The sequence below is a fragment of the Lucilia cuprina genome, chromosome 2 (genome assembly GCF_022045245.1).
Source record: "Lucilia cuprina isolate Lc7/37 chromosome 2, ASM2204524v1, whole genome shotgun sequence".
Classification (NCBI taxonomy): domain Eukaryota; kingdom Metazoa; phylum Arthropoda; class Insecta; order Diptera; family Calliphoridae; genus Lucilia; species Lucilia cuprina.
Genome location: NC_060950.1, coordinates 25,854,318 through 25,881,258, shown reverse-complemented (window position 1 = coordinate 25,881,258; position 26,941 = coordinate 25,854,318). Strand labels below are relative to the sequence as shown.

General features: G+C 29.9%; 1 protein-coding gene across 4 annotated transcripts in view; it reads right to left on the bottom strand.

The window, feature by feature from the left end:
* Nucleotides 1-9,055: 9,055 nt before the first annotated feature.
* LOC111678895 (myb-like protein I) overlaps nt 9,056-26,941 on the bottom strand; it is a 35,254-nt gene continuing 17,368 nt past the window's right edge. The window contains exons 3-11 of one of the 4 annotated variants that reach the window (XM_023440338.2): nt 23,249-23,406; nt 18,601-18,877; nt 17,699-17,799; nt 17,238-17,510; nt 16,594-17,103; nt 16,367-16,450; nt 11,889-12,245; nt 11,079-11,576; nt 9,056-9,492 (exon numbers count right to left, since the gene is read on the bottom strand). In XM_023440338.2, coding sequence (XP_023296106.2) covers nt 9,356-9,492; nt 11,079-11,576; nt 11,889-12,245; nt 16,367-16,450; nt 16,594-17,103; nt 17,238-17,510; nt 17,699-17,799; nt 18,601-18,877; nt 23,249-23,406 — 2,395 coding nt within the window. In that variant the 3' untranslated portion in view covers nt 9,056-9,355. Of the gene's footprint in view, nt 9,493-11,078; nt 11,630-11,888; nt 12,246-16,366; nt 16,451-16,593; nt 17,104-17,237; nt 17,511-17,698; nt 17,800-18,600; nt 18,878-23,248; nt 23,407-26,941 lie in introns of those variants that run through there. The other 3 variants (XM_046951091.1, XM_046951102.1, XM_046951105.1) reach the window with 3 other exon arrangements.

Genomic DNA, 26,941 nt, shown 5'->3' with positions numbered 1-26,941 from the left:
AAAAATTGGCACAAATAATTATTGGCATTTATTTGACCCTAGCCCCCATACAAACAACCCTTTAAAAAATGTCTTAAACTTATAAAATTGACTTGTAACCATTTGTATCGCAATGAAACTCAACAAAACAAACTGTTATTTAAAACTATATCCTTTTCCCAAATATACCGAGGATCGGCCCATGTTTGAACTATATTGCTATACAATGCATCATTTAGTCGGCCATGCCCGACTATACTTTCCTACTTGTTTTTTTTCCATTCAACGGTGCTGATTAAACCAGCTTGGATAATATAATACCAAGAGCATTTGAGTTGTTTATAACATATATTAAGGGACCAAAAGGACCCACGTTTGCATCTATCGTTTGCCTAGACTACCAACCATCATATATAATAATTTGTCTTATTTTAATCAGTCTCTAGCTAATTTCGCCGTAGGTCTTTCTTTGTATTATTTGGTATGTCCTGCTTATCAGTCGTTTCTTAATAATACATTCATTCCATCTTTACCGATTTATACTAGGTCGTATTGTAAGACCCTCAACAATTATCGTAGTTCTATGCTTGAAACAAAACGTAGACTATGTTCTTGTCGTTTTACAAATTATAATTTACATTCTTTGTTCCTAATGAAGTCTGCTTACATGAGAGAAGATAAGAGTATTTTTGTTAGTGATCGTTATCAAGCCAGAGCTGGTCTTGTTCAAAGCATCGTTCATAATCACTTTCTGATCTTAATACTTTTAGTTGGTGCTCGTGAGCGATCCAGGGATGACATATGGCATAGGTGATATACAATTTTTATACCTGGTAACTATTATCGGTAACTATTCCTTTTTTTGGTTTCTTTTCTTTATTTTAGCTTCATACAACCGCGAGCAACCCACATTGCTTTTTCCTCATTGTACTTACAGTATCAAGAAGTACTCACATCGTAATCTACTACTTATTGAAAAATAAAGTTCTTCATAAAACATGCTAATGAATATAACTTTAACATTACTCTCTTTTAAGTAGGGGTACCCCACTTTAAAAACATCACAAATTCAAAAATACTTATATGATTGTATGTTGTGTGATTTTAATATGGTATTTTTCTTTCATTTTTATTATCTGGGTCCTTTTCTGGACAAACGGCATTAGATTATAGGTTTTATTCTACAAATACAAAAAAAAAACAAAAATACTACAGAAAAAAACTAAACGTTTTAAATGAATGTTTCACATTCATTCAAACGTTTTTTAATTCTAGTTAATTTTCACAACGTTTAAGTGATTGAAGGTTTTATATGGATCTTTAACGACAAACTGTTATTTGGTACAAATTTCATATATTTATTACGTTTTTGCCAATTCATTTGAGAGAAGTGAGAAATGTTGGAATTTTTATTTTTTTTTAGGGGGGAGAAGTTCATAAAAGGTAATATCTACTTAACTGTTTATTTCAATAAATCAAACAATTAAATGAAGATATAATTAAAGACAGTTGAGTATTGTTAAGTTAGGAGTAAAAAATTAAAACTTGCACTTAAAGAAAAATGTTGGTTGAAATCAAACCTTTAACCGCAAAACTCTACTCTACTTCACTATTAATTATGTTCCTGCCAATTGGGAAAAGTTTAAAGTCGCTATATTAAGGTTGGTTTGCTGAGATGATATCCATGTTTTATGTATATATGTACCGATCCCACAAAATTAAATTAAATAGCCTTCTTTAAGATGTTACCTTCAATAACGGATACGAGATCAAGATAAGAATATGTTAGGATCTAAGATGCCAATAGTATATCGAAGCTTATACCTTATTCGGCGAATATGCCATACGAAGCGAAGGATCCAGCTGCTAAGAGTTCTTTAACGAAACATGGTAAAATTGGTCAAGATAAGAACGTACAGAATAACGAGGAAAGAACTGTTTTTCATATCTCAATCTTTCTGGAGTAGTGTTCTGTGAAGTCAATGGAATACCTACACTTATACTTCTTTCGGTTAATATGACGTGACAGATCCTGATATCAAGAAGGTGCTTGTGATAACGAAACATGCTAGAAGTAAGAATGCTAACCTAGTAATGGGTAGTGATGTCAAGGGGGAGGGGAGGGGGTTTATGATACAAAAGTTAGATATTACAAACTATGTTGTGTTATAAGAAAAATGGGTGAAACACAAAGTTTAATACCTAACACTAACAAACCGTTACGAAGATCTTCTTTGTGATTGAAAGGTCTTCTTAAACTTTTACTATATTTTTATCATAAAATGACCCTAATAATTTTAAGACTAATCGTAAAGAATAGAGTCCAATTAGTGATTCATTGTTGAAGAATACAGTCCAATACTTCGTAATAAAGTTAATTGTTCTTATCAAGCCTAATTCATGATTATAAACTAAAGTTTAGATCAGCACGGTGTTAGGAGAAAGATTATCAAAGAGATATTATTAGACTGTACTGCAATCTATATGAATATGAGTAAGCGGATCGTCTTGCAAGACAGGACACGATTCTTTACATAAATGGAATGGACAAGAGTTTCAAGTTAGCTAAACAGAGAGTGTTTTTAATTTAAAAAATCTCAATAGAAAAGAGTTAAATTGTAATCAATAACAAACCAAAAATGAGAAGCAGAGTGAACGAGTAGGAAGAACTAGGAGAACTAGAAGAAAAGAACTACATCGGTCTTAGTTATATCATCATAACATTTTATATATCAGAATAGTAGTCCCTGATTAATGTTCGTTTACAATTCGTTCCAAGAGCAAGACAATATGCTAGAAGACGTGCAATCATCTCCTCATTGTCGTCATAATGACAGCTCTCACAGATGGGATTATATGGAGATCCTATCATTATATAAAGATCTTACTAAGTTAGGGTTCATTCCAGAAATTAATGATGAATTTATATAGATTGTATTTAAATGGACAGAGGTGTTGGTTATGGTGGAATCGGAATTCTACACCTCTTCCGAATAACTGTGACATCATTCAGTTTAGTCTAGTGTTTCTGCAACGAAGCCGGGATAAGACTATTTAAAAGTCGTGTATGAGAATTTTATATAACAATTTTCTTTCTTTTAATTCTTCTATTAAATTCTTACATTACTACATCAGTATTGAACAAAGTAAAATATTTTAAAATTTTGGTAATGAGTATTGTAGGTAATGTAGTTATTACACACATTACTTGGTAATAAGTTGTCGTTATTAATAACATTATCAATAACATTAACACATAACATGGAGCACTGAGTAAGAGAATATACTTAAAACAAGTAAGAAATTATAGTCGGACGAGGCCGACCATTTAATACCCTACACCTGTTACAAAAATAAAATGCGATTTAGTTTTCATAATGAAGCATTTCAGTTGAATTGTACCTTGTCTCAGACATACAGTAGTTTTCCGATTTAACGAACCCATATGTTGTCAGGCTTGTTCGTAAAATTGAAAAGTTCGTTATATGCAGTACTAAGTAAAACGTGGGTTTTTGGTAGGAAAATAATTAAAAATAGGTACATAAAATATTTTTTAAATGTATTTTATAAAAATTAATTCTTTTTTATAAAAATAGCACAAAACACAGAATTCCGAATCTTATATGCCCACCTTCAAACCATATTTGTGTCGAATTTAATCGCTGTATTTTTAATTCTGCCATGAGCTTTAAAGTTATTTCTCGAAGTTCATCGCTATACTCGTATTTTTAAGCGAGTAATGAGCGTTGAAGTAATTATCTTAAGGGGGCCTGATATGAAGGGTAAGGGCCGATTCCCATAAAATTTGTTAGAGATATCGGTTAGTAATCGGCGTACTCGTATTGTTTAGCGAGTATTGAGCGTTAAAGTCATTATCTAAAGGACGGACATAGCTACATCGAACTAAAATTTATTAAGAACCCAGAATGTGTTACAGTTTTGGTATAAAAGCACCGCTTGCTACAACTTAGGTTATTTGTTATTTTTGATAAATGTCATTTTATCTTCATTTAAATAATAATATTTTTATTAGTTCTTTAAACAGAGTACAAAAAACAAGTTTGGTTCGTTATTTAAGGTATTCAATAAGAAAAATTAGCTTGTTCGTTAAATGCGATGTTCGTAGAATTGAATGGTCGTTAAATCGGAAAACTACTGTACTTAAACCATTTATTGTAGAATAAAGTTGTGGACATTTAAGTCAAATTTTTAAGGGCCTAAGGGCCTTTATAAAGGGCCTAGGGCCAAATGAGGCCTTAAAATTATAAATTTCGTGGGAGTTATTAAGGCTAGTATAGTATAGGTATTACACATAATTAAGAACTTAAAAGGCCTATATCGCGGGTTCAGTTGTATGGAGGCTAGGTGAAATATGGTTCGATGTTAATCATTTCCAATAGGCTTCGTTTCCGGTATCATAGAAGATCATGTAGCAATTTTCAATGAATTATCTCCAAAATTGAAGCCTGTAGTTTGATGAGAAGGTTTACAAGCCCTATTCGGGGGTTCAGTTGTATGGCGCTAGGTGAAATAATGGACCGATCTTACCAATTTTCAATAGACTTCGAAAATGTTTTAAAGCCGATTGGTATACTTAAACGTTGGCATAGGACAAGTATTATTGTGCATTACAAATATCAGCATAAACCCAATATACCCTGCCCACTAAAGAGGTGAAGGGTATAAATATTGAAAATTACTCTAAAACCGGGTTTAAATCCAGAAAAGTCGAGTAAGCACATTTGTAACCAGTTATTTTATGATCATCGCCGAAAAAAAGTAAGTACTTAGCCTTTGCTTCAATATTACTTGCATATTTAAGTAAATATTTTGCTAGGTAGGTTGTCTGTCATTACCCTGGATAGTATCTTTAGATTCTTTCTTTAAAAGGAAGTATATGGAATAATCATGAGGAACATAAAAAACGTCAATAACTATATATTGGTTCAGGCGCGGATCAACGGGAAAAAGGGAAATGTCTACCCAAAACCCAAAATTTCTCTTAGAGAATATATAAATAAGGAAAAGAGAAAAAAGAAAGTAAGTTAAAAAGATAAAAAACACTGGAGCTGAATCCGAGACTGCATTGGGTGCTAGGAAGACATGAACGTCGACACAAATTTTGTCACATTTTAAATAACTGATATAAAGAGGAAAAGTTTCTGTGTATATTCATCCCTAGATATGGAGGGAAATATGTTCCTCCTATAAATGAGGAAAAGGGAAAAAAGAAAATAAGTTAAAAAGGTAAAAAACACTGGAGCTGAATCCGAGGCTGCATTGGGTGCTAGGAAGACATGAACGTCGACACAAATTTTGTCACATTTAAAATAACTGAGATAAAGAGGAAATGTTCTTCTAGATTTCTGTGTATATTCCGCTCTAGCTATTTAAGGATATATGTTCCTCTTCATCCTCTTATAACAAAGAACAGCGCCCTTTTTGATAAAATTTCTTTAGAACTTACCATCATCCTTTGTGTAATAATTTTATATCGAACTGTAACTTCTTCATTTGACAAATGAAATTAATCATAGTATAGATGAATATGAATATAAGTTTAGATGATACAATCCATTTAGATACGTATAATGATATTTCTCACATTTATTCTTTTAATAAAAATTAAAACTCTTTTAGGTATTTTGTTTTAATAATAATTTATTTTTTTATTTGTTTTTCATTTCTTTTTTATTTTATTTTTAATAATTAATAATAATATATGATAGTTACATCATAATTTTTTTTGTTTATTTTATAATAATATAATAATAATCGTAATATTATTAATAATTTATTGTTATTAGTTTTTTGTTTTGTTTTTGTTCTTGTTGTTGATTTAAATAGCAAGCATTGATAACTGCATGTTTTATTATTTTTTATTTATTTGTTTATTTATTTTTTTAAATATGTATAAATTATTTACTTATTTGTTGTTGTTATTATTGTTAAAATATTCATTATTATTATAAATATATTATTGTAAAATGTTTGTAATAGATACTAATTATTAGTGTTGTTTTTAATATTATTTCTTTTTGTTTTTCAATCTATGTATATTTTATATGCAAATATTTTTAGAATTAGTTATTTAATATTTTTTGTTGCTGTTTTAATTTTACTGCTTTGAAATATTTATAATGAATAGAGAATGTTTTGGCATGTTTTTATTATGCATTTTTTAGTTAATTTTGAAATTTTTAGTATTTTAATTAATTTGCAAGTGATTTTATTGATTTTTTTAATAAATCTTTAAGCTGGTTTTGAAAATAGTTTAATACAAATTTAAACCCAATTTTAAAAGAAATACAAAAATGTTTCTTTTATTGCAGGAATACAAAGAGTACTTTTTAATATATAAGTACTATTTTCTTAAATTTTTAAAAATGCAACCACTCCAACCACTCTCTTCTCTATAAAAAAGTACGAAGAAAAGAACTAAATAAATGCTCAAATAAAAAATACCAATCCTTATTAAACATCTTTAGAGCTATACAACTACTTCATTATAAAGTCTTCTTTTATAGTATATTAGCTTATACCACATAATAGTCCAATTCATAATCTGTGTGGTAAGGTTGTATAGTAGTATGTCGTAATTGTTTTGTTATTGATTAGTGTTTATTTCAAACAATTTTATTTGAACAAATTTTATGACATACAACGATACGACATCGATTGTGAATTGGACAAAGTACTAAAAACCAAGAAAATGAACAAAACTGTGTCGCAAAAGGAATCTCCTATAAATATTTGGGTAATAATTGGAATAGGTCTTAAGCCAATTATAGCCGAGTTCTTCGAATTAAGAGAATACATATTAATTTTTAGAAATATTTCATTGGGTCTATAACCTATAATTCAACGTGTGAGACAAATTGAAAAATCACGAAAAAGAACATAAAATAGTAAAAAAAGGCATCGTTAAATCTTGGGAGACATTTAGCATTGAGTTTTTCTATAAAAATGTAAAAGTACCAGAATGTACAAAAAGTACCTAACAAATTTCAACGACAATTCTTTAAAACATCTTCAGATATTAAAAAATAAAAACATTGTTTTCTATAAAACGTCTTAAAAACGATTCTTTGAAAGATTCTACATAATTTAGACCAAAAAAGTACCGAAATTACTGAAAAGTACTAAACAACAAATTAAGACAAAATATATACAAAACTACTAGAAAAACACATTTAATTTTAATGAAATGGTGTTTTCTTGAGCATTATGTATGTAAAAGAACCAAAAATGAAAAAAGTGTAAATGTATAGTCGGGCATAGCCGACCATGTGATACCCTACACAAGTCAGTATGTTAAAAATGAGGATTATTTAAAAAAAACATTTGATTTGTTTTTTAACTTAATTCCGGAACATTTTTACCTTTTTTTGACAAAAACAAAGAGATTTTTTCAAGAGGGCTCAAAGGGGAGTAGGGGAAAATATGGTCCTATCCTTTTAAATGTTGGTAGAGGAATCCACGTCTAATTTAAAGTTACTTATGTGAATTTTTTACCTTCAGCCATTTTCTGGGGGGAGTTTGTATGTGGGCTAGGGTCAAATGAGGCGCAATCATTACAAATATCGGTAATGTCATTAAAAGTTCTATAAAACTAAGTTTTGCAGACTTTTGTTGACATAAAATAACATTTAACTTAATTATGAGCCCAAAGGCCCTATTTGGGGGGTACGATTGCATGGGGGTTAGGCGAAATAGGCTCCGTACTTGGCCCAAAAAAATAGGGTGAGCCAAACTTGAAAATCTTGAAAATTGCGACCTGTTCCTTGTAAACAAGGTTTACATAGACAGCCAGCCAGACGGACGGACGGTCAGACGGACATAGCTTAATCGACTCAGAAAACGATTCTAAACCGATTGGTATTAAAGTATACAAATGGTGGGTGAATATTTTTGTATGTTACAAAGATCAGCACAAATCCAATATACCCTCCCCACTAAAGTGGTGTAGGGTATAAATTTAAAATTTATAGAACTTGTACTTTCTAGTAAAATGTACGGATATTATTAAGTATTTAAATGAAATATACTTTTACGAAAAGTAATTTAAATTAATTTTAATTTAAAAAAGTTCAAAAATATATAAAAGTACTAAAAATGCAAAAAAGTACCAAGAACTTTAAAAAACTGTGGTAGTAAAATGTACCGATAATATGATATTTAAATAAAAGGTACGTTTACTAAGAGTAGGATAATTAAACAAAAATTCCTCCAGGGATTTTATGAAAATTTCAAAAATTACTTATATGGAAAACTATGAAGAACTAAAATTTTAAATTTGGTACTTTTTGCAAAAAAAAAAAAAAAACTTCATATTTATTAAAGGAGCTCAAAACCAGCTTCAAAGACTTTATTACATTCACTTGTTCTTTAGAAATACTGTTATAAATATTGTTTTTTATAATTCATACACAATTTTTTTAAATTATTATTATAATTATTTAAATATGTTTTTTTTAATATATATTAAAAACACTACAATAATGCTAAAAACTAAATTAATAAGCCCTAATTTTATTATATAATTATTTAAGTATAATTTTAAGTTGTTTGCTTTTATTATTTAATCTTATTTTAAGTAATATTATTTTGTGATTTATGCCTACTAAGGGTTAATCTATTGTGATAAAAATACTTAAAGTATATTTAGAAAAAAACTTATATTAAATTAAAGTATTTCTTTAAAAACCAAAAAAAAAAAAAACTTATAATTATTTTAAAATGTCTAATTAACATTTTATTTTAATTTTTAAATATTTTTAGGCCATTATTAAAAGGTTTTATGCTTGAATTTTATTTTACATTTTTAATTTTAAAAAATCGAAATTTTATATTTTGTAAAATTTGAGTTAATGGGGGTGAGGGGGCGCGTGTCTCTTAATTCTAATTTTAAAACATAAAAACAAAAGTCTTGCATTAAAAATTTTTTTATTTACATTTTTAATAAATTTAAGTATAAATTTAAGACTTATTAACTAAAAACTAAATTCGGAGCTATTCCTAAAAAACTTTATATACATTTTAAAAATTTATTGGATTTTTTTTATAAAAAAACTAAAAATTTTTCAAAATTGCTATTTACAGTTTTATATTAAATATTTTGCTAAAATCCAGTTTTCTTACTTTGAAGCAAATTTTTTTTTTCATTTTTTTTATTTACTATTTTAATTTGGGGGTCAACTAATTTAGTTGTTTTGCTATAATAAAATGTCCTTTTTTTAATTTATAAATCTCCTTTTTTCCACCACAATTGCACTTTGAGATCATAATTTTTGTTTTTACTTAAACGCCTTTATTTCTATTTTGTTTCACTAAAAAGTCCTTTTTTAATAAAGTTTGTTAAATACCTTTTTTATATTTAATTTGCACTGCCAAATAGTACGGAATTTTTATAATAGGCCGCCGCTTGTCTTTCAGCCAATGGACTTTTAACATCACGTTCTGCATTGGCGGAACGGGTCTTACGTTCCAATTCAATTTCTTGGGCCAAAGATTCTAAAATTATAAAAACAGAAGCAAAGAACGCATATTAGTTTAAGTGAATTATAAGTTGTAGTCAAAAAGAAAAGTACTTTTTGAAAGTATATTCTAGTTACTTGACTACAGTCTCGCAGAATCCAAGCTATGGACAATACTATAGTCCGACCTAGCACATTCTATTCAGTCCAGACTATAGTCTATTCCATAGTCCAGACTATAGTCTGTTCTATAGTCCAGACTATAGTCTGTTCTATAGTCCAGACTATAGTCTATTCTATAGTCCAGACTATAGTCTATTCTATAGCCTATTCTATAGTCTATTCTATAGTCTATTCTATAGCCTATTCTATAGTCCAGACTATAGTCTATTCTATAGTCCAGACTATAGTCTATTCTATAGTCCAGACTATAGTCTATTCTATAGTCCAGACTATAGTCTATTCTATAGTCCAGACTATAACCTATTCTATAGTCCATACTATAGTCTAATATATATAATCCAGACTATAGTCCAATCTATAGACCAGACTACAGTTTAATCTACAATCCAGACTATAGTTCAGACTATAGTCTAGTCAATAGTCCAATCTATAGTCTGTTCAATAGTGCAGGCTATAGCCTATTCGATAGTCCGGATAGTCCAGGCTATAGTCTATTCGATAGTCCAGAGTATAGTATATTCTATAGTCTATTCTATAGTGCAGACTATAGTCTATTCTACACTCCAGACTATAATCTATTCTATAGTCCAGACTATATATAGTCTATTCCATGGTCCAGACCATACTCTATTCTATAGTCCAGACTATAGTCTCTTCTATAGTCCAGACTATAGTCTATTCTATAGTCCAGACTACAGTCTATTCTATAGTCCAAACTATAGCCTATTCCATAGTCCAACCTATAATCTAGACTATAGTCTAGTCAATAGTCTAGACTATAGTCTATTCTGTAGTCCAGACTATAGTCTGTTCTATAGTATATTCTATAGTCTGTTCTATAGTCTATTCTATAGTCCATACTATAGTCTAATATGTATAGTCCAGACTACAGTCTAATCTATAGTCCAGACTATAGTCCAATCTATAGACCAGACTATAGTCTAATCTACAATCCAGACTATAGTTCAGACTATAGACTAGTCAATAGTCCAATCTATAGTATGTGCAATAGTGCAGACTATAGTCTATTCTATAGTCCAGAGTATAGTATATTCTATAGTCCAGACTATAGTCTATTCTATAGTCCAGACTATATATAGTCTATTCTATAGTCCAGACTATATATAGTCTATTCTATAGTCCAGACTATAGAATATTCCATAGTCCAGACTATAGTCTATTCTATAGTTCAGACTGTAGTCTATTCTATAGTTCAGACTATAGTATATTCTATAGTTCAGACTATAGTCTGTTGTTTAGTGATGGCTATAGTCAATTCTAAAGTATATTCTATAATTAAGACTATAGTCTATTCTATATCCCAGACTATAGTCTATTCTATAGTCCAGAGTATAACCATAAAAAAACACTAAAGTTAACACGAAGTCCCCTAAAAATGTTTCTATTCAAGAAATCAAATCATAAATTTCTTAAACTCACCCGAATAATTTTGCCAAAAAGCCCCAGTAGCCATAAGATCAATGCCTGGATATTGCCATTGGCCTTTACCGTTAGCAGCTGCAGCCGCCGCGGCAGCAGCAGCAACAGCCAAACTATTTTCGGCTTGAGATGAAGGAGGACGATTACTTTCACGATCGCTAGAACGACGTTCATCATCATGATCACGATCATTAAGACGATCCGACGACGAGTGACGACCACTATCGCTGAGAGCACGATTATGATGAGCATGATGAGGGATTGAAGAATGATTATCACCTTCATGATCGGATTGAGGTTCACGCTTAAAGCTAGGACTTTCCGAATGATGACGTAAATGGCGTTGTGACTGTTGATGATGATGATCATCACTCTGTTGTTGAGGAGGAAGAAGTGAATGTTGTTGCTGCTGTTGTTGTTGTGGCGCTTGTGAATGATGCGAGTTTATTGAGGACATTGAAGATTTATCAGACTTTTCACTTTGTTTGCCATCATTATCTATGAGGTTAAAGGGAAAGTACAAGAAGAAGAAGAAACAGAAACAGAGGACGCTGTGTTGGTTAAAAAGGAGGTTACACAGAGAGAAATAAAAAGTTAAACACGCATTAGGTGGCGTATTATTTCACAGTTTTTTTTTGTGTGTGAGTGTGTGTGTCAATGTTAAAGTATTTTTTTGAATTTATACTTTTTATTTACATATTTAATCTGGCAATAAATACTTTAACATGACATTTATCATAAAAACAACACAAGAAATTTAATAATGTAAACAAACAAATAAAACAACAAAAAAATCGTAAAACAACTTACCTTGTTCTGATTTTCTTGTTAAATCCGAAATACTGCCACTGTGTTTGCTGTGCAATGAGGTGGAATCTATTGAACGGACATCGTCATTAACACTATTATTGGAATTTGTTGATGATGATGTATTGTGGTTATTATTATTATTGTTGTTGTTATTATTATTGCTGCTACTGTTGTTATTATTATTATTATTGTTGTTGCTGCTGTTGTTGTTATTATTGTTGTTGCCGCTTAGATTTGAGGCCATATTGCTGGTATTTACACCACCCGCATTTGGTGATTTACGTTTGCCACCCTCGATTTGTGTTTGATAACGTATACGCATTTTACGTTCACGTCTATAACGTTTTTGATAGAGTACTGTTGTTGTAGTTGCAATGAAAGAAAAAAAAAACATCAAGGAGATGAAATTATTTGTGTTTGTTCTGTTTATTTATATCGAAAGAAACTTGATATTTAGAGAAAGACTGAGGAGAGTTGAAAAACTATTTTTGTTCGATGTTTTTTTGAATTAAAATTTACAAACTCAATCGATCATATTTCTATAAAAAAACATTAAAATTAAATCTTTATTTTATTATTGCCAGCATAATTTATTGCTTAATATTTGCTGTGTGTGGTCGGTTTGATTGTGTCGATCAATACCATTATGACCCGATCATGTTGAAATGATAGTTTGTTTTAGTAATTGGTGAAATTTTCCAAATAGAGAGAATCATCAGTTCATCGAACTAAAACAAAAACTAAAGAGGTCATAAACGTCTAATTGAAGCAACTTAGTTAAAAGAGAGAAAGCTTTCTAAAGAAAATACTACCCAATAAGAAATAATGTTATAATGGAACTACTTTTCTTAAAGAAAATTCGACTGAATTAGAAAAGGCTTTATTAAGATATTAACATATTATTACTTTCTACAATGGAGCAACTTTTCTTAAAGAAAATGTTTAATGGAAAACAATAACTTTTTTCGATCAATGATCTAGAAAAGTTCTTTCAAAAAGCTTTTCTCGAGCATGGATCTAGAATCATTTATAAGCCTAAAATAAAAAAGCTTTTTGAAGCGAAGTTATCTAAAAAAGGGAAAGCTTTTTAAAAAAAACAATACTGTCCAATAAGAAATGTGTTCAAACAATATTGAAGAAAAGCCGACTTAATAGAAGAAGCTGTAGTTTGAGCAACTTTGCTTAAAGAAAATGTGTTATGAAAAAGATTAACTTTTTCTTTACGCAAAGTTCTATACAAATAAAGCTTTTCTGGATCATTTAAAACTAAAGCTTTTCTCGCTCAAGGATGTGGAAAAGTTCTTTGGATCTAGTTATCTTATGAAACACTTTGGTTTTTATAAGCTTTTGCATTTTTAATGCCGCTGAAGTTTTCATAATATCTTAATAAATTTCTTAATAAAAGTTTTAATGGAAATTAAAATTAATAAACTTTTTTTTTCAACAATGTATTCCTTCTCTAGTGAAGTGTTTATAATATGAAATGACTCAAATAATGGCCCATAATGACACCTGATATCGTTGGGGTACAACAACAAAAAAAGAAACATAAATAACAACAACAGCAAATATTACTAAAGAGTTGTATTTTATATATATATATTTAAATCATTACTACGTTTGTCTTTTAACATTTGTGTGTGATCAACCAAACAACTTCCCTTTAACAGAGTAAAGACCATTTTCAAGATTGACATTTAATATCTTTAAGTAAATATATGCGACGAGAGTTGTATGTTGATGAGGTCCTTTAGATGATATATATATTTTTTTTTTTCATTGATTAACTTTTGCTGTTCTTTTGTCTTTCTGTTTCGCTTTGAATACAGTTTTATTTTTCTTGCAGTTATTCTTTGTATTTCAACAGAAATCATAATTCAAATAAATTTAATATCATTTGATTAGTTCATAACACTTGAATGCGATTTTCTTAAGAAAAGACAATAAAAGAGTTTTTTGCAGCTAAAGAAGGAAATTATTGTGAAGTTTCGATTTTGAAAAGAAACATTTTTTTTTAACTATAAATTTGTATTAAATGAAATTTAAGAAGTTTGTTTTTATTTGTCCAAGTAATCAGAAAAATACTGTCAATGTTAGATACAAAGTTTTGATTAAAAGTGATTGAACCCTTTTTCTGTTGAAACGCAAAAAAACTTTATAGACAGATTTTAAATTGATAAAAATAAGATATTGATTTAAATATTTTTTTTTTTAATTTTTAAAAATTTTAACAAAACGTACAAACAGCGGGTAGTTAGAAAGATTTTAGGTGAATATAATTTCTTATTATTGTTAATCTCTTGATCTGCTATAAAAATGTCACCTAAATATTATTGATTTCTTTAGGGCAAATTGTAAAAAATTTCTTTAAATCTTTTCATACATGAATGAGTATTTGATAACAACTTCTTATATGGAAATTGACACACCTAAACGCCATAATCATTCAACTGCAGCAAATAAATACATATTTGTTGATGGTTCTGCAACAAATAGAAATCGAGTTAAATGTTTAATTTAGCAGCAGTATTGTTTCCATTTCATTTTCCTTTTTTTGTTGTGGCTTTAGTTTTTTTTTGTGGCATGCAAAAAATTGTGGCAAATATGATTCCTCTTTTAGTAATTTTTAATGTGGGTTTGAGGAAATTTCCCCGCATGTCAATAGATTATTTAATTTCTTCACAATGCGATGAAAACATAAAAATTCAAAAATATTAAAGATTTTAGTCTCGAATATACATAATTGAGTGTTTTAGAACCAATTAAATATGACATTTTTCGAAATTTTCGATCGGAATTTTTAAATTCGGATCCTAAAAATATTTAAGGTTTTAAAAAAATTGTTTCTATACAAAATCACATAACTTAATGGACCCTTTGTTCAAGATTTAGATATCGAAGATTTCTGAAATAATGCTGACAAAAGTGGGGATGATTTTTAAAGAAACATTGTTAGAATAGAAAAGCTTTTCTTAAATGTAAGACACCTGAAATACAAAAACTTACTGCACTCAAAAGAACCTTTAGTCAGATTCTTGCATGTATTGGTGACAACGCCAAGTAAGACTTTATCGAAATCAAGGAGAAGCTAGAGGTTGAAAAAGGAAAGGAGCCGCCAGTTTAAGCCAAAGTTGCCAGAAGAAGACGATCTCTGCTATGTAGTTTACGATGCCGGTAAACCGACAGGCAAAATTCCAATTGATCAAGAAAGTAATATCTGTTCAACAATATGATAGTTAACCTTGCAATCGCTTCAAAGGCAAACAGGGGAGTTGCTTAAAGAAATGATCTTTCTTAAAATAATGCTGTTGTAAAGAAGAGAAAAAGCTCCCTTTCACCTAACAGTCATACTTCACTCAAAGGAACCTTTAGTCAGATTTTTGCATGTATAGGTGACAACACCAAGAATTATATTCCGAAGAGCAAGACTTTAACGAAATTAACGTCGAAAGTAACGATATCTCAAAAGAAGCCCCGAAAAACGAGGAAGCAGAAGCTATATGTTGGAAAAGAAATAGAGCTGGCAACTTACGCTAAAGTTGTCAGAAGAAGTCAACTGCACGATCTCTGCTATGCAGTTTACGATGCCGGTAATTTGACAGGCAATATTCCAATAGACTAACAGAGTGATATAAAAGATCTGGTCAACAATAAGACAATCGATCATTCAATCGCTTTAAAGGGCAAACAAGCAATAGAAAGCATGATCTGGTCAACAATAAGACAATGGACTTCGCAATCGCTTCAAAAGGCAACCAATCAATAGAAAGCATGAACTGCGACTTAAGCATGTGCGTTATATGGATGAAGTTGGCATCTTACCAATGTGTGCTCCCCCCTAGGATGGGCCTAAGCTAGGACTGGCAAAAAAGAGCGAACTTCCGGTTCTCTTTAAGTCCAAAGGATAAGGCAGTGAACTGGCTAATGAACGTAAACTAGTAATTTTTAAAGGACAAAGTGCTCAGCTGAAGAAACATTTTCAGGTTGCCTAAACATAAGAAGCTTTCAAAGATAATACGGTCTAGTGTATGTAAAACAACTTTTTTATGAAATTGTTTATTCTAGAAGCTTATTTGGAAAAGTTTTACTTAAGCTTTCCTCATGAATTACCAAAATTTTCAAATATTTTGCTCTAAAAAGTCTAAAACAAAATGCTATACAAGATTAACAATTGCCAAAATTTTTCAGTATCAGAAAAGGGCGCACACACACACTAACTTATATAAATAAACCATTAACCATATATAGACACACTAACAACAGCTTAAATTGCCCTGACTCCTACAAAACCTTTAGGTCATAACATTATGGTCATTAGCTAATTACAAAAACTGATCAAGCTAAAAGATCTTGAAAACGTGTCGTTAAGTTTGTCCACCTCTCTACAATACCAAATGCTAACGACAGTTAATTTTTAAATTGAAAACAAATAAAAAAAAACAAAAATTGAAATGCAAATAAAATCTTTTTGAACTTACCTCTTAATTTCCGCTCATCAACTAATTGCCTTTCTAATGAGTCTTTAACTTCACGTTCGCGTAAAACATCCATTTTTAATTCAGCTAATGAAACAAATAAATAAAAAAAAAAAAAAAACAACAATACAAGAGAAAGTTAGTAAAACAATGGCAAGAAACAAATAAAGCTTTTAAGCTAAACACAAATAAATAACTAAATACTTTTAAACACTTCCTCAATCACTTACCTTTTTCATAACTTATGGCTCGTTCCTGTTGACGTGCATTATCTGCCGCCACCTTCAAAAGACTTTGTATATTACGCAATAAGGTTTCGGTGGAAGAGGGTACACCAGGATCCATGGCCAGTGGGCCGAGAGTAAGACCTCCTGCTGCTAAGGCCGCAGCTGCTGTGGAAGCATCACTTGCTGCCAATAAAGCTTCGTTGGGTGTTAGAGCACCACCACTGCCGGACACGGGTAGTGAAGGACCATTAGCACCACCATTGGCTGCAGCTGCTGCCGCCGCCAATGTGGAGTAATTTAAAGCACGTTGATGTTGCAACGCAGCCACGGCTGCACTATGAGAGGGAGAACCATGTTGCAAAGCTGGATGAGTAGGATCGTGATCGCTTAAAACATTCACCGAAACACGATCTACTGAACTCACCAGCGAGGCATTATGATGGGGCATATTGTGGGCGCGCTGATGACGTTGTGAGGCAGGAGAATGATTATCGCGTTCAACATCACTTAAATCTGAGAAGAAAGAAATAACACAAAGAAAAAAAACAAAATAGCAATTAGTTTTAAATTTTAAAATTAAAAATATTTCCGAAGGTTTTTTTATTTCACGCTAAAAAAACTTTAAATTCAAAAAAAATTCCCCTTACCTTCATCATCTTTGCCCATTCTTTCATCAACTTCCGATACATTGTCATCACTTAGATTTTCAATATCTTCATCTTCATCCATATGGGTGCCATTACCACCACCTATATCGCCAACACTACGACCACTGTTGCGTTCTATACTATCATCACGTACCGAATGGGCTGGGGAATGCATATCACTACGTTCACTACGCTCATCACAATTGCTACCCTGATCGGTATTACCACCCGATTTGGAAAGATTTAACACAGGACTTTGACGATTGGGAGAGCCTAAGCAAAAAGTATAAAAGAAAATAGAAATAAAAATCTAATTTTAAAAGGTGTTCTCTTTTTCATTACAATTATCTCTGTTCAGATAATATGAACAATGATTCAGATCGGTTATGAATAAAAATAGGCGCTTTACAATTACTTAAACAACTTTCTAAAATTTTTTAATTTTTAGTTATCATACTTACAGTTACGTGAACTTAAATCTCGGGGCTTTTGTTCACCACCAATAACGCCGCCACCAACTCCACTCATTTGTTGACGTTCATCGGTACGCTCTTCGCGAAGTCTACAATGAAAAATAAGAAAGGCGTTTTAATAAAATGCTAAAGTTTTAAGCATAAAATATTTAGAAAATGTTTTATAATTGAATACATAGCTTTTTTCAACAAATTTTGAAAAGTCAATAATGAAAGCTTTCATTCAAATACGTAAGCTTCAAAATCAAGTTTTAAATGCACAAAAGTTCATAAATCATCAAAAATGAAGAAAAGCTTACATTTGAAAGCTATCCAATATTCTAAAGTCATCTTAAATAATTCCTCATGTAAAAGCTTTCAGTTATTTGTAAATTTTGAAAAGCTTTATTTATTTAATTTTGTCTTAAACTTTTCCGAAGGCGTTCTTAAACTTTATTTGTTTCTAATAACTTTAAGTCTTATTTAGGGCTGGATTTTAAAGATAGCTTATAATAAAGCCTTAAAGCTTTTTACATATATAAAGGCTTAAAGTTATAATTACACACAAAAGATCTCAATGCTCCCTTCAAATATTGAAGTTTTTATGAAAGAATAAAAACTATTTTAAAAAGCTTTCTTAAGCTCAATTAAATAAATTTAAAATAGATTTAAGACTTAAGACTTTCATAACCTTTAGAACTAAAGGTTTAAAGGTTATGAAAGAGCTTTAAGCCTTCATTTGCATAAAAGCTTTATGTTATTAAAACACTCAAAAGATCACAATAATGAAAACATGCTTCAGCTTTTGCATATAAATATATAACATACTCTTAAAAAACTTTTCCAAATGCTTAATTAAAGCTTTAATTACAACATAATTTTCATAAATTGTTGTTGTGCCAAAAACTTACCTTTCCAAATGTTTAACAATATCTTCATAAGCTGCCCGACAATTCTCCCATATACCGGATCTAGCTAAAGCATCCATATTTGCTGCCGACATACCACTTTGAGCGGCTGCCTTTAACATTTGACTGTCGGGACGGGCATGTAGACCATGAGGAGGCATACCGGGTGACATAAGAGCAGAACCGGGATGATGATTCATTTGCATAAATGCCATATGATTAATAGGCGGGGGATTATAGCCATTGGCTAAGAGAGGAGATTTTTCCAAACGATTCATATCTGAAAATATAGAGAGAGAGAGAAGTAAATAAAAATGAAGGTTATTAAAAAGATGACCATATAAGAAATCACGCTGAACTGCAGGGTAATTGAGACCTTTTATTAGTTATTTTTTGTTGAAATTTTGTTTTGTTATTATAAGTCTAATACATGTCTGTGTTTTTTTTTTTTTTTTTTTTTTGTTTGCTACCATTCATTTTAGCTCTATTGTTATGGCCAACTTTTCTATATGCTTGTTGTTTTATACATATACCTTCTTTTATAAATATTTGTCACATTTTTGTTGCTGTAATTTAAAAATTTTTTGTTGCAAATTTAAAAAAACCAACAACTATTTTGTTGACATTTTTGTTAATTTCAGGGTTATTTCAACCATTTTTTCTCCCCCTTTTTTGGTCAGTTTTTTTTTTTGTCCGGAATATGCGTGTTTTAATATTTAGTTTATCCAATCTGATTGTCATACAATATTGTAGTTTCCCAGCAGTTTTTCGTTATTGTTTTCTCTTTTCTTTTTGATCTGGGGTCGTTACTGTAAAACCACAAAAATATGGTTGAATAGTTTTGAACAAATTATTTTTATCTGGTTTAGAGAAATATTGTAAAAAAAATATTGCGGTAATTGCATTTTAACATTTTTTTGTTTAGGAGGAAGTCCTAAAACGATTAATATATAATTAAGAAAAAAAACTATTAAATTGTGATAAAAGATTTACTCAAAATTTACAAAAAATCTATTAAAACATTACTGTAAATTCACATTTAGAGGAACAGGCAGTAAGTCTAGATAATAGTACAGAGTTTGATCTAAACAATAATACAGACTATAGTCTAGATGATAGTTCAGACTAAAGAATAGGATGCAGTATAAAATATAGTCTAAGCTTTAATACAGACTATATCTTAGAGTTTAGTATAAACAAAAATACAGGTTTAAGTCTAAGCTATAGTACCGACTATTGTCTAGGTATAGTAAAAGTAAAATCCAAGCTATAGTATATGCTAGAGTACAGACTGTAGTTTTGGGTATAGCATAGGCTATAGCCTAGTCTATAGTAAATGATATAATACAGACTATAGTCTAATCTATAATTCAGACTAAAGTCTAGGATATAGTCTTACGGACTTAGTTAGTTAGTTCAGACTGAAGTATAGGATATAATTACAGAATATAGTCTAAGATTTAATACAGACTATAGCCTAGAGTTTAGTATAAACAATAATACAGGTTTAAGTCTAAGCTATAGTACCGACTATTGTCTAGGTTATAGTAAAAGTAAAATCCAAGCTTTAGTATATGCTAGATTACAGACTGTAGTCTTGGCTATAGTGCAGGCTATAGCCTAGTCTACAATACTGACTATAGTCTAGTCTATAATTCAGACTAACGTCTAGGATATGGTCTTACGGACTTTAGTTAGACGGCAGTTAGTTAGTTAGTTTGAAAGGAGAATGTATATATATATATACATCAAATCCGAAGAAATACACCTAGGCCTCTATCGGGCATATTGTGCGCTCCTTACCTAGTGCCACAGATGGGAATCGAATCAACCACCTCCGGTCTACCAGACTAGAACACCAATCACTAACCCACCGGAGGCCACACTTACGGACTTAAGTCTAGTCTATACTTCAGACTTAAGTCTAGCCTATAGATTTATAGTACAGACTTTAGTATATTGACCAGACAATAGTTAAGACACTTATCCCCGATCTCAAGGAAAATATTTATATATTTTAAAATCACAAATGAAATGTCCAACTGATCACTATACTTTAAAGAACTTTCCAAAAAATTAAAACAGAAACCACACACAAATTCTTAAAGTTAAACTTAAAGGATTTTCAAAACAAAAGTCTAACTCAGTCGTTCTACTACTGGCTCTATATATTTAACAAATCATCATGGATTTCTTACTTTTCTCAAGAAACCTACAAACAAAAGATACAAAAATTAAAAAAATGAAAAGAAATACAATCGTAAACCAATAATCATAAGAGCTAAAAAAAAATGAAATTATTTCAAATTACAATACAACCATTATCAAGTCCGACCAACTAACCAAGAGACAGATAGACAATCAAACAAATCATATAACACAGATAATGGTGGACTCTTTTCAATATTTGTGGCTTAAACGTTGCATAAAACAAGAAACTGCTAAACAATAATGAAATATAACTATAATTCGGGGGTTTAAGGCACAATCATTGAATAAACCATAGATCCAAAAAAAAAAACATACATATGTAAAGAAAACAGGAATCTGGAGATGTTAAACCTTAAAGAAATAAAGAAATCGTGCTTAAGTTTGCAAAGACATGCACTGATTACAAAGAAACAGTGCAAAACTAAACAGTTGAATGAAAAAATATTAAATGTGCAACAATTTGATTTGTTTTCATAGTATTGTTGTTTACGACAATTGTAGGTTATGGTTGCACAAATATAATTTGTGTAACTTGCAACCATCATCATCGACAATTCAAATCTTCATAGTTTTGTGTTTCTTTTTTTCGTAACATTTGTTTGAATGAATTGAAACTTGTTTTTGATGTTTTTAATTCTTGAAATGATTTGTTTCATTTCACAACCCCAAAGGAAGTCTTAAGATAATGATTGTATTGCTTTTGTTTGATATTTGTTGCTTGTAGTATTTATTACTTTGAGGCTGTTTTTTTTTTTTTTGTGAATTATTGTGAAACATGTCGAAACAATAGAGTGGCATCATATTTGCGGATTATTTTAAAAGGCCTTAAGTATCAAATTTTGCAAGCTTAAAAGTCATACGCATTTTATAAATGGCAAATAAGCGGTTGTTGGCTGAGAAATTAGTTGGAGGCGAGAGAGCGAGGGTATGATTAGCTGTTGTAGTAGAAAAACAAACTCTTAAAAGATTAGACAATATTCCAATAGAGAAATCTAAACAATAATATAGACTATAGTTAAGACTATATATTACAGTTAAATCCAGGCTTTTGACTAGATCATAGAAAATCATGTATAACAAACTATAGATGAGAACATGGTACAGAATAATGTCTAGACTACAGTTCACACTAAAAAAAGACTATTAACTATAGACTAGATTGTATTATAGATTTGAAACTAGACTATAGTCCAGACTACAGTCATAAACTATAGACTAGATGATATAATAGACTATAGACTAGCCTGCAGACTAGACCATGGACTATAGATTAGACTATAGACTAGACTCTAGACTAGACTATAGACTAGACTATAGACTAGACTATAGACTAGACTATAGACTAGACTATAGACTAGACTATAGACTAGACTATAGACTAGACTATAGATTAGACTATAGACTAGACTATAGACTAGACTATAGACTAGACTTTAGACTAGACTTTAGACTAGACTTTAGACTAGACTATAGACTATATTACTTACCATACGTAAGACTAGCCTCTAGACTAGACTATTGACCATGATAGACTATACTCTAGATTTTAGACTAGACTATGGTTTGGACTAGAATATAGTGTAATCAGTGGACTGGTCTATAACTAAGGCTTTAGTCTTAACTAGTCGATATTCTAGACTTTATTTAGTCAAGTATTCGGATATATAGAAGATGTTGTAAGTACAAGAAAACGAGTTTACCACTTCTCTTTACAAATCCTCATCAAAATGTTTCTACAAGATCAAAATCACTGATTATTACTCATACAGAAATGTTATTGAACTATTGCTATAGAATTTTCACCAGTGAAGTCTTTTAAACAAAAACCTTTCTATTCATTTGCTATTCTTAAAATAGATTTAAATCTTTTCATATAGATGTTCAATTAAATATTCTCACAAATATAAAAGCTGCAAAAGATTTTCAATTATTTAATGGATTTTTTTTTTTACTTTATAACGAATCTTTCATTTGTAGTTTTCAATATCAATATTTTTTTGACAACTTAACCACGCCTACTTCTATTTATGTTTAATATTGAAAATAAAAATTTATTATATATATTTTTTTAGGAGAAAAAAGAATCAATTTGTTCTTTAACACTAATGTATGCAATGATTTGTTAAATTTTCTGATACATTTCATTGTTTTTATTGATTTACAAATTACAAGATTATAATTCTTTTATTCTTTTCAATTTGAGTTCTTAAGAAAAATACTACTTAACACACATTTATGAAATGTATAGAAAAGTGTTAAGTCATGGAGGCTATTTGGCGGCGTTTTAGTGATTTTTTTGATTTTTGAAAAAAAGATCTTGTTTTGCGGCTTCTTTTTTATAGATATTCGAAGGCGTTGAATTTTAAATGATACGGCAAGTTTGGTTTTTTGAAAAATATATTTAAATGATATATATTTTGTTGATTTTTTTTTGACTTACCTGTTATATGACCATTCTCATAGGGATAATCTCCATTATCAAGACGATGTTTTTTCAATTGTGGATGCTGGCTGAGATGGGTGGGTGGCAAGGATAATCCCACAGGTCCACGTTTTGGCGGTCTACCCGGTCTGGAACTGCGGAATTGCAGAGAGTTACTGTTTGGATTAAAATTAATTGTTTAAATAAAATTAGTAACGCAAATAAGCCGTTCTACTAGTTTTAATTACAAGTTTTGGTTTTAGGATTTTTATACAGAGATTTAAAAGAATGTATATATTCTTTTAAGTTTCTGTTAAATGCAGCACACAATCATACATTAGAGTTTTGAAATTTGAAATTTCTTTTACGGTTTTAATGTATTAAATGCACATTTGCGTTACTTTTGTTTTAAAAGAAAAGTTAAAAATTTTTAAATTTAAAATTATTAAGGGTATTCACAGTTTAAAGGAATGTTATTATTAGATTTAAAAACTGCTAATACCCTTATTATATTAAACAACTTAAGAGTTTTTTTCAGCTTTTTTCTTTATTTTAAAGCAAACTGTGAGCATCCTAAATACTGCAAAATTTTAAGAAATTTTAGTTTTTGTTTTTAATAATTTATTAGTTTCTTTCAAAAACTACATATTCTTATTCTTATTTAATTAACAAAATTTATAATATTTATAATTTATTAAACTGCAGGAAATTATGAAAATACAACAGACAGACTCCCCATTAGTCTAACACACTTTACCAGACAATAGTTTATTTATTCATTTATTTGTTTATATTAATATAGAGATAATAATATTTTAACATTTTCCAACTAAATTCTTTTTTTATATTTTTCTATATATGCATACTACAACAACAACAAAACCTAATAAAAAATCCTATGTTGTCTTAAATCTTAAATAAATAATAAAACAATTTATTTATGACTTTGTTTAAAAAGTTAATTTTTAAATAAATATGCTACTGTTTTTTATTATTATTATTAAGTATTTTTTATTGTTTGGTCTTAAATATTATTACCCTGTTGTACATATTTAATTATGTGCGTGTGTCTGTGTATGTGTGTTTGTGTAGCTTTTGGTCTTATTTAAATAAATTTGTTTTTGGCAAATATTTTGTCTAACTACTGTGTACAAACAGAAACAAAATTTATTATAATTTTTTGTTGCTGGTTATGACTAAATCACTTCCTATCTCTAGTGGGGGAGCAAGAGATAAGGTATTTTATCTAATTTTTAGTTTTTTTTTTTTTCTTTAATAAGCTGTAGGGTATTTTATAGTTTTTTTATTAGAGCGCCTTTATTTGCTAATCGTTACAATTTACCTAGAAAAAAAAGGTCAAGTTTTTAGGCCAACTATTATTTACTTGAGTAAAAAAAAGAACAGATAAACAGTTGTAATTTCGAAATAATGAGAAAATTGTAGATATTAACAGAAAACTTATTAACAAATTGTTTACAACAAACTAACTTTTTAGTTGTAGCGTCAGACTATAGAACAGAGACTAACAACTGAAAATCTCATTGGGGAGAGAAAAATATAAAATGTTTACAACAAACAAACTATTTAGTTGTAGCATCGGACTATAGACCAGAGATTTTAACAGAGACTAACAACTAACAATCTAATTGTTGAGAGAAAAATAAGAACTGTTTACAACAAACAAACTTTTTAGTTGTAGCAACAGAGACTTGAACATACGACTAACAATCTCATTGGGGAGAGGAAAATATGAAATGTTTTTAAGTTGTAGCATCAGACTATAGACCAGAGACAATATTAATGACTATATTTCAGTGTGCAGTCAATACCGAAGATTAAAGTCGAGACTGTAGACAATAATATAATCCATAGTCTGCAGTAGACTCTAGCGCCTACTATAGACAAAACTTTAGTTCAGACTACAGGTCGGAATATAATTTATACTATACACAAGGACATACATATGACATACATAGACCAGACTAAAGAGCATAACATAATCAGGCTATAAAATATACTATAGACCAGACATTAGTCCAGACCATTGACTAGAAAATAGTTCCATATAGTTTAAGAATATAATCCAGACTATAAACTAGACTATGGTCAGAATATAATCAAGAACTGGAATATACTACAGACTGGAATATAGTTCAGACTATAGACTGATATAGAATCCAATACTTTAGACTGGAATAAAGTTCAGAATATAGATTGGCATAGAATCCAATAATATAGACTGAAATAAAGTTCAGACTATAAACTAGAATAGCATATAGTTCAGAATATAGACTATAATATAGGGAAGACCATAAACTAGACTATGGTTGAGAATCGGTCCAGAATATAATCATAACTACAGTCCAGACTATAGCCTAGACTTTGGTCCGAAAAATAGAAAAGACTTTAGTTTAGACTATAGACTACAATATAATCCACACTATAGACTAGGATAATCCACATTATAGACTATAGACTAGACTATAGACTAGACTACTGACTATACTATGGACTAGACTATAGACTAGACTATCACCAGACTATAGACTAGACTATAGACTACACTATAGACTAGACTATAGACTAGACTAGACTATAGAATAGACTATAGACTAGACTATAGACTACACTATAGACTAGACTATAGACTAGACCATAGACTAGACTATAGACTAGACTATAGACTAGACTATAGACTAGACTATAGACTAGACTATAGACTAGACTATAGACTAGACTATAGACTAGGCTATTGACTAGACTAAAGAATAGACTATAAAATAGGCTATAGAATAGACTATATACTAGACTACAAACTAGACTTTAGACTAATCCATAGACTAAATTATAGACTAGATCATAGACTACACTATAGATGAGACTATAGACTAGACCATAGACTAGACCATAGACTAGACTATAGACAAGACCGTAGACTAGATTATATACTATACAAAAGTCTAGCCTATAGACTAGACTATTGACCAGAATAGACTATACTCTAGATTAAAGTCTACACTATGGTCTGGACTAGAATATAGTGTACAGTGTACAGATATATATTGAATTATAATCGCAATTTTAGTCGCTTCTATGTTAGACAATAGTTCAGGCTATAGACTAACATATAGTCCTTACTTTAGTCTAGACTAAATTTTAGGCTATAAACTAGAACTGACTATTGATTAGAATATAGTTTTGATGTAATTCTAGTCTACTATAGTCTAGACTAGAATTCAGACTATAAAGTAGAATACAGTCATGACTATTGATTAGAATATAGTCCTGGCTAAAAACTATAATGTTATCCATACAATAGACTAAAATTCAGATTATAGACTAGAAAGTTGTCGAATATAATACATATTATAGTAAAGGCTATATCAGGCTATAGAGTAAAATATAGTCAATACTATAGATTAGATATTAGTCCAGACTATGGACTAGAATATAATCCAAAGCTTACTATAGTCTAGAGTATATTAGAGACTAGACTACACTATAATCCAGACTAAGTATTAAGCAAATTATAGTCATAGTATGTCAGAGTATACAAGACTGACTATAAACTGGACTATATTACAGATCAGGCGCGGATCCAGGGTTGGTGGTTTGTAAAAGCATTACTTTTTTCCTAAACCGAAAATTTTTAATACAAAATACAAAAATTAGGAAAAAGGAAATAAAAAATAATTTAAAAAAGAAAACACG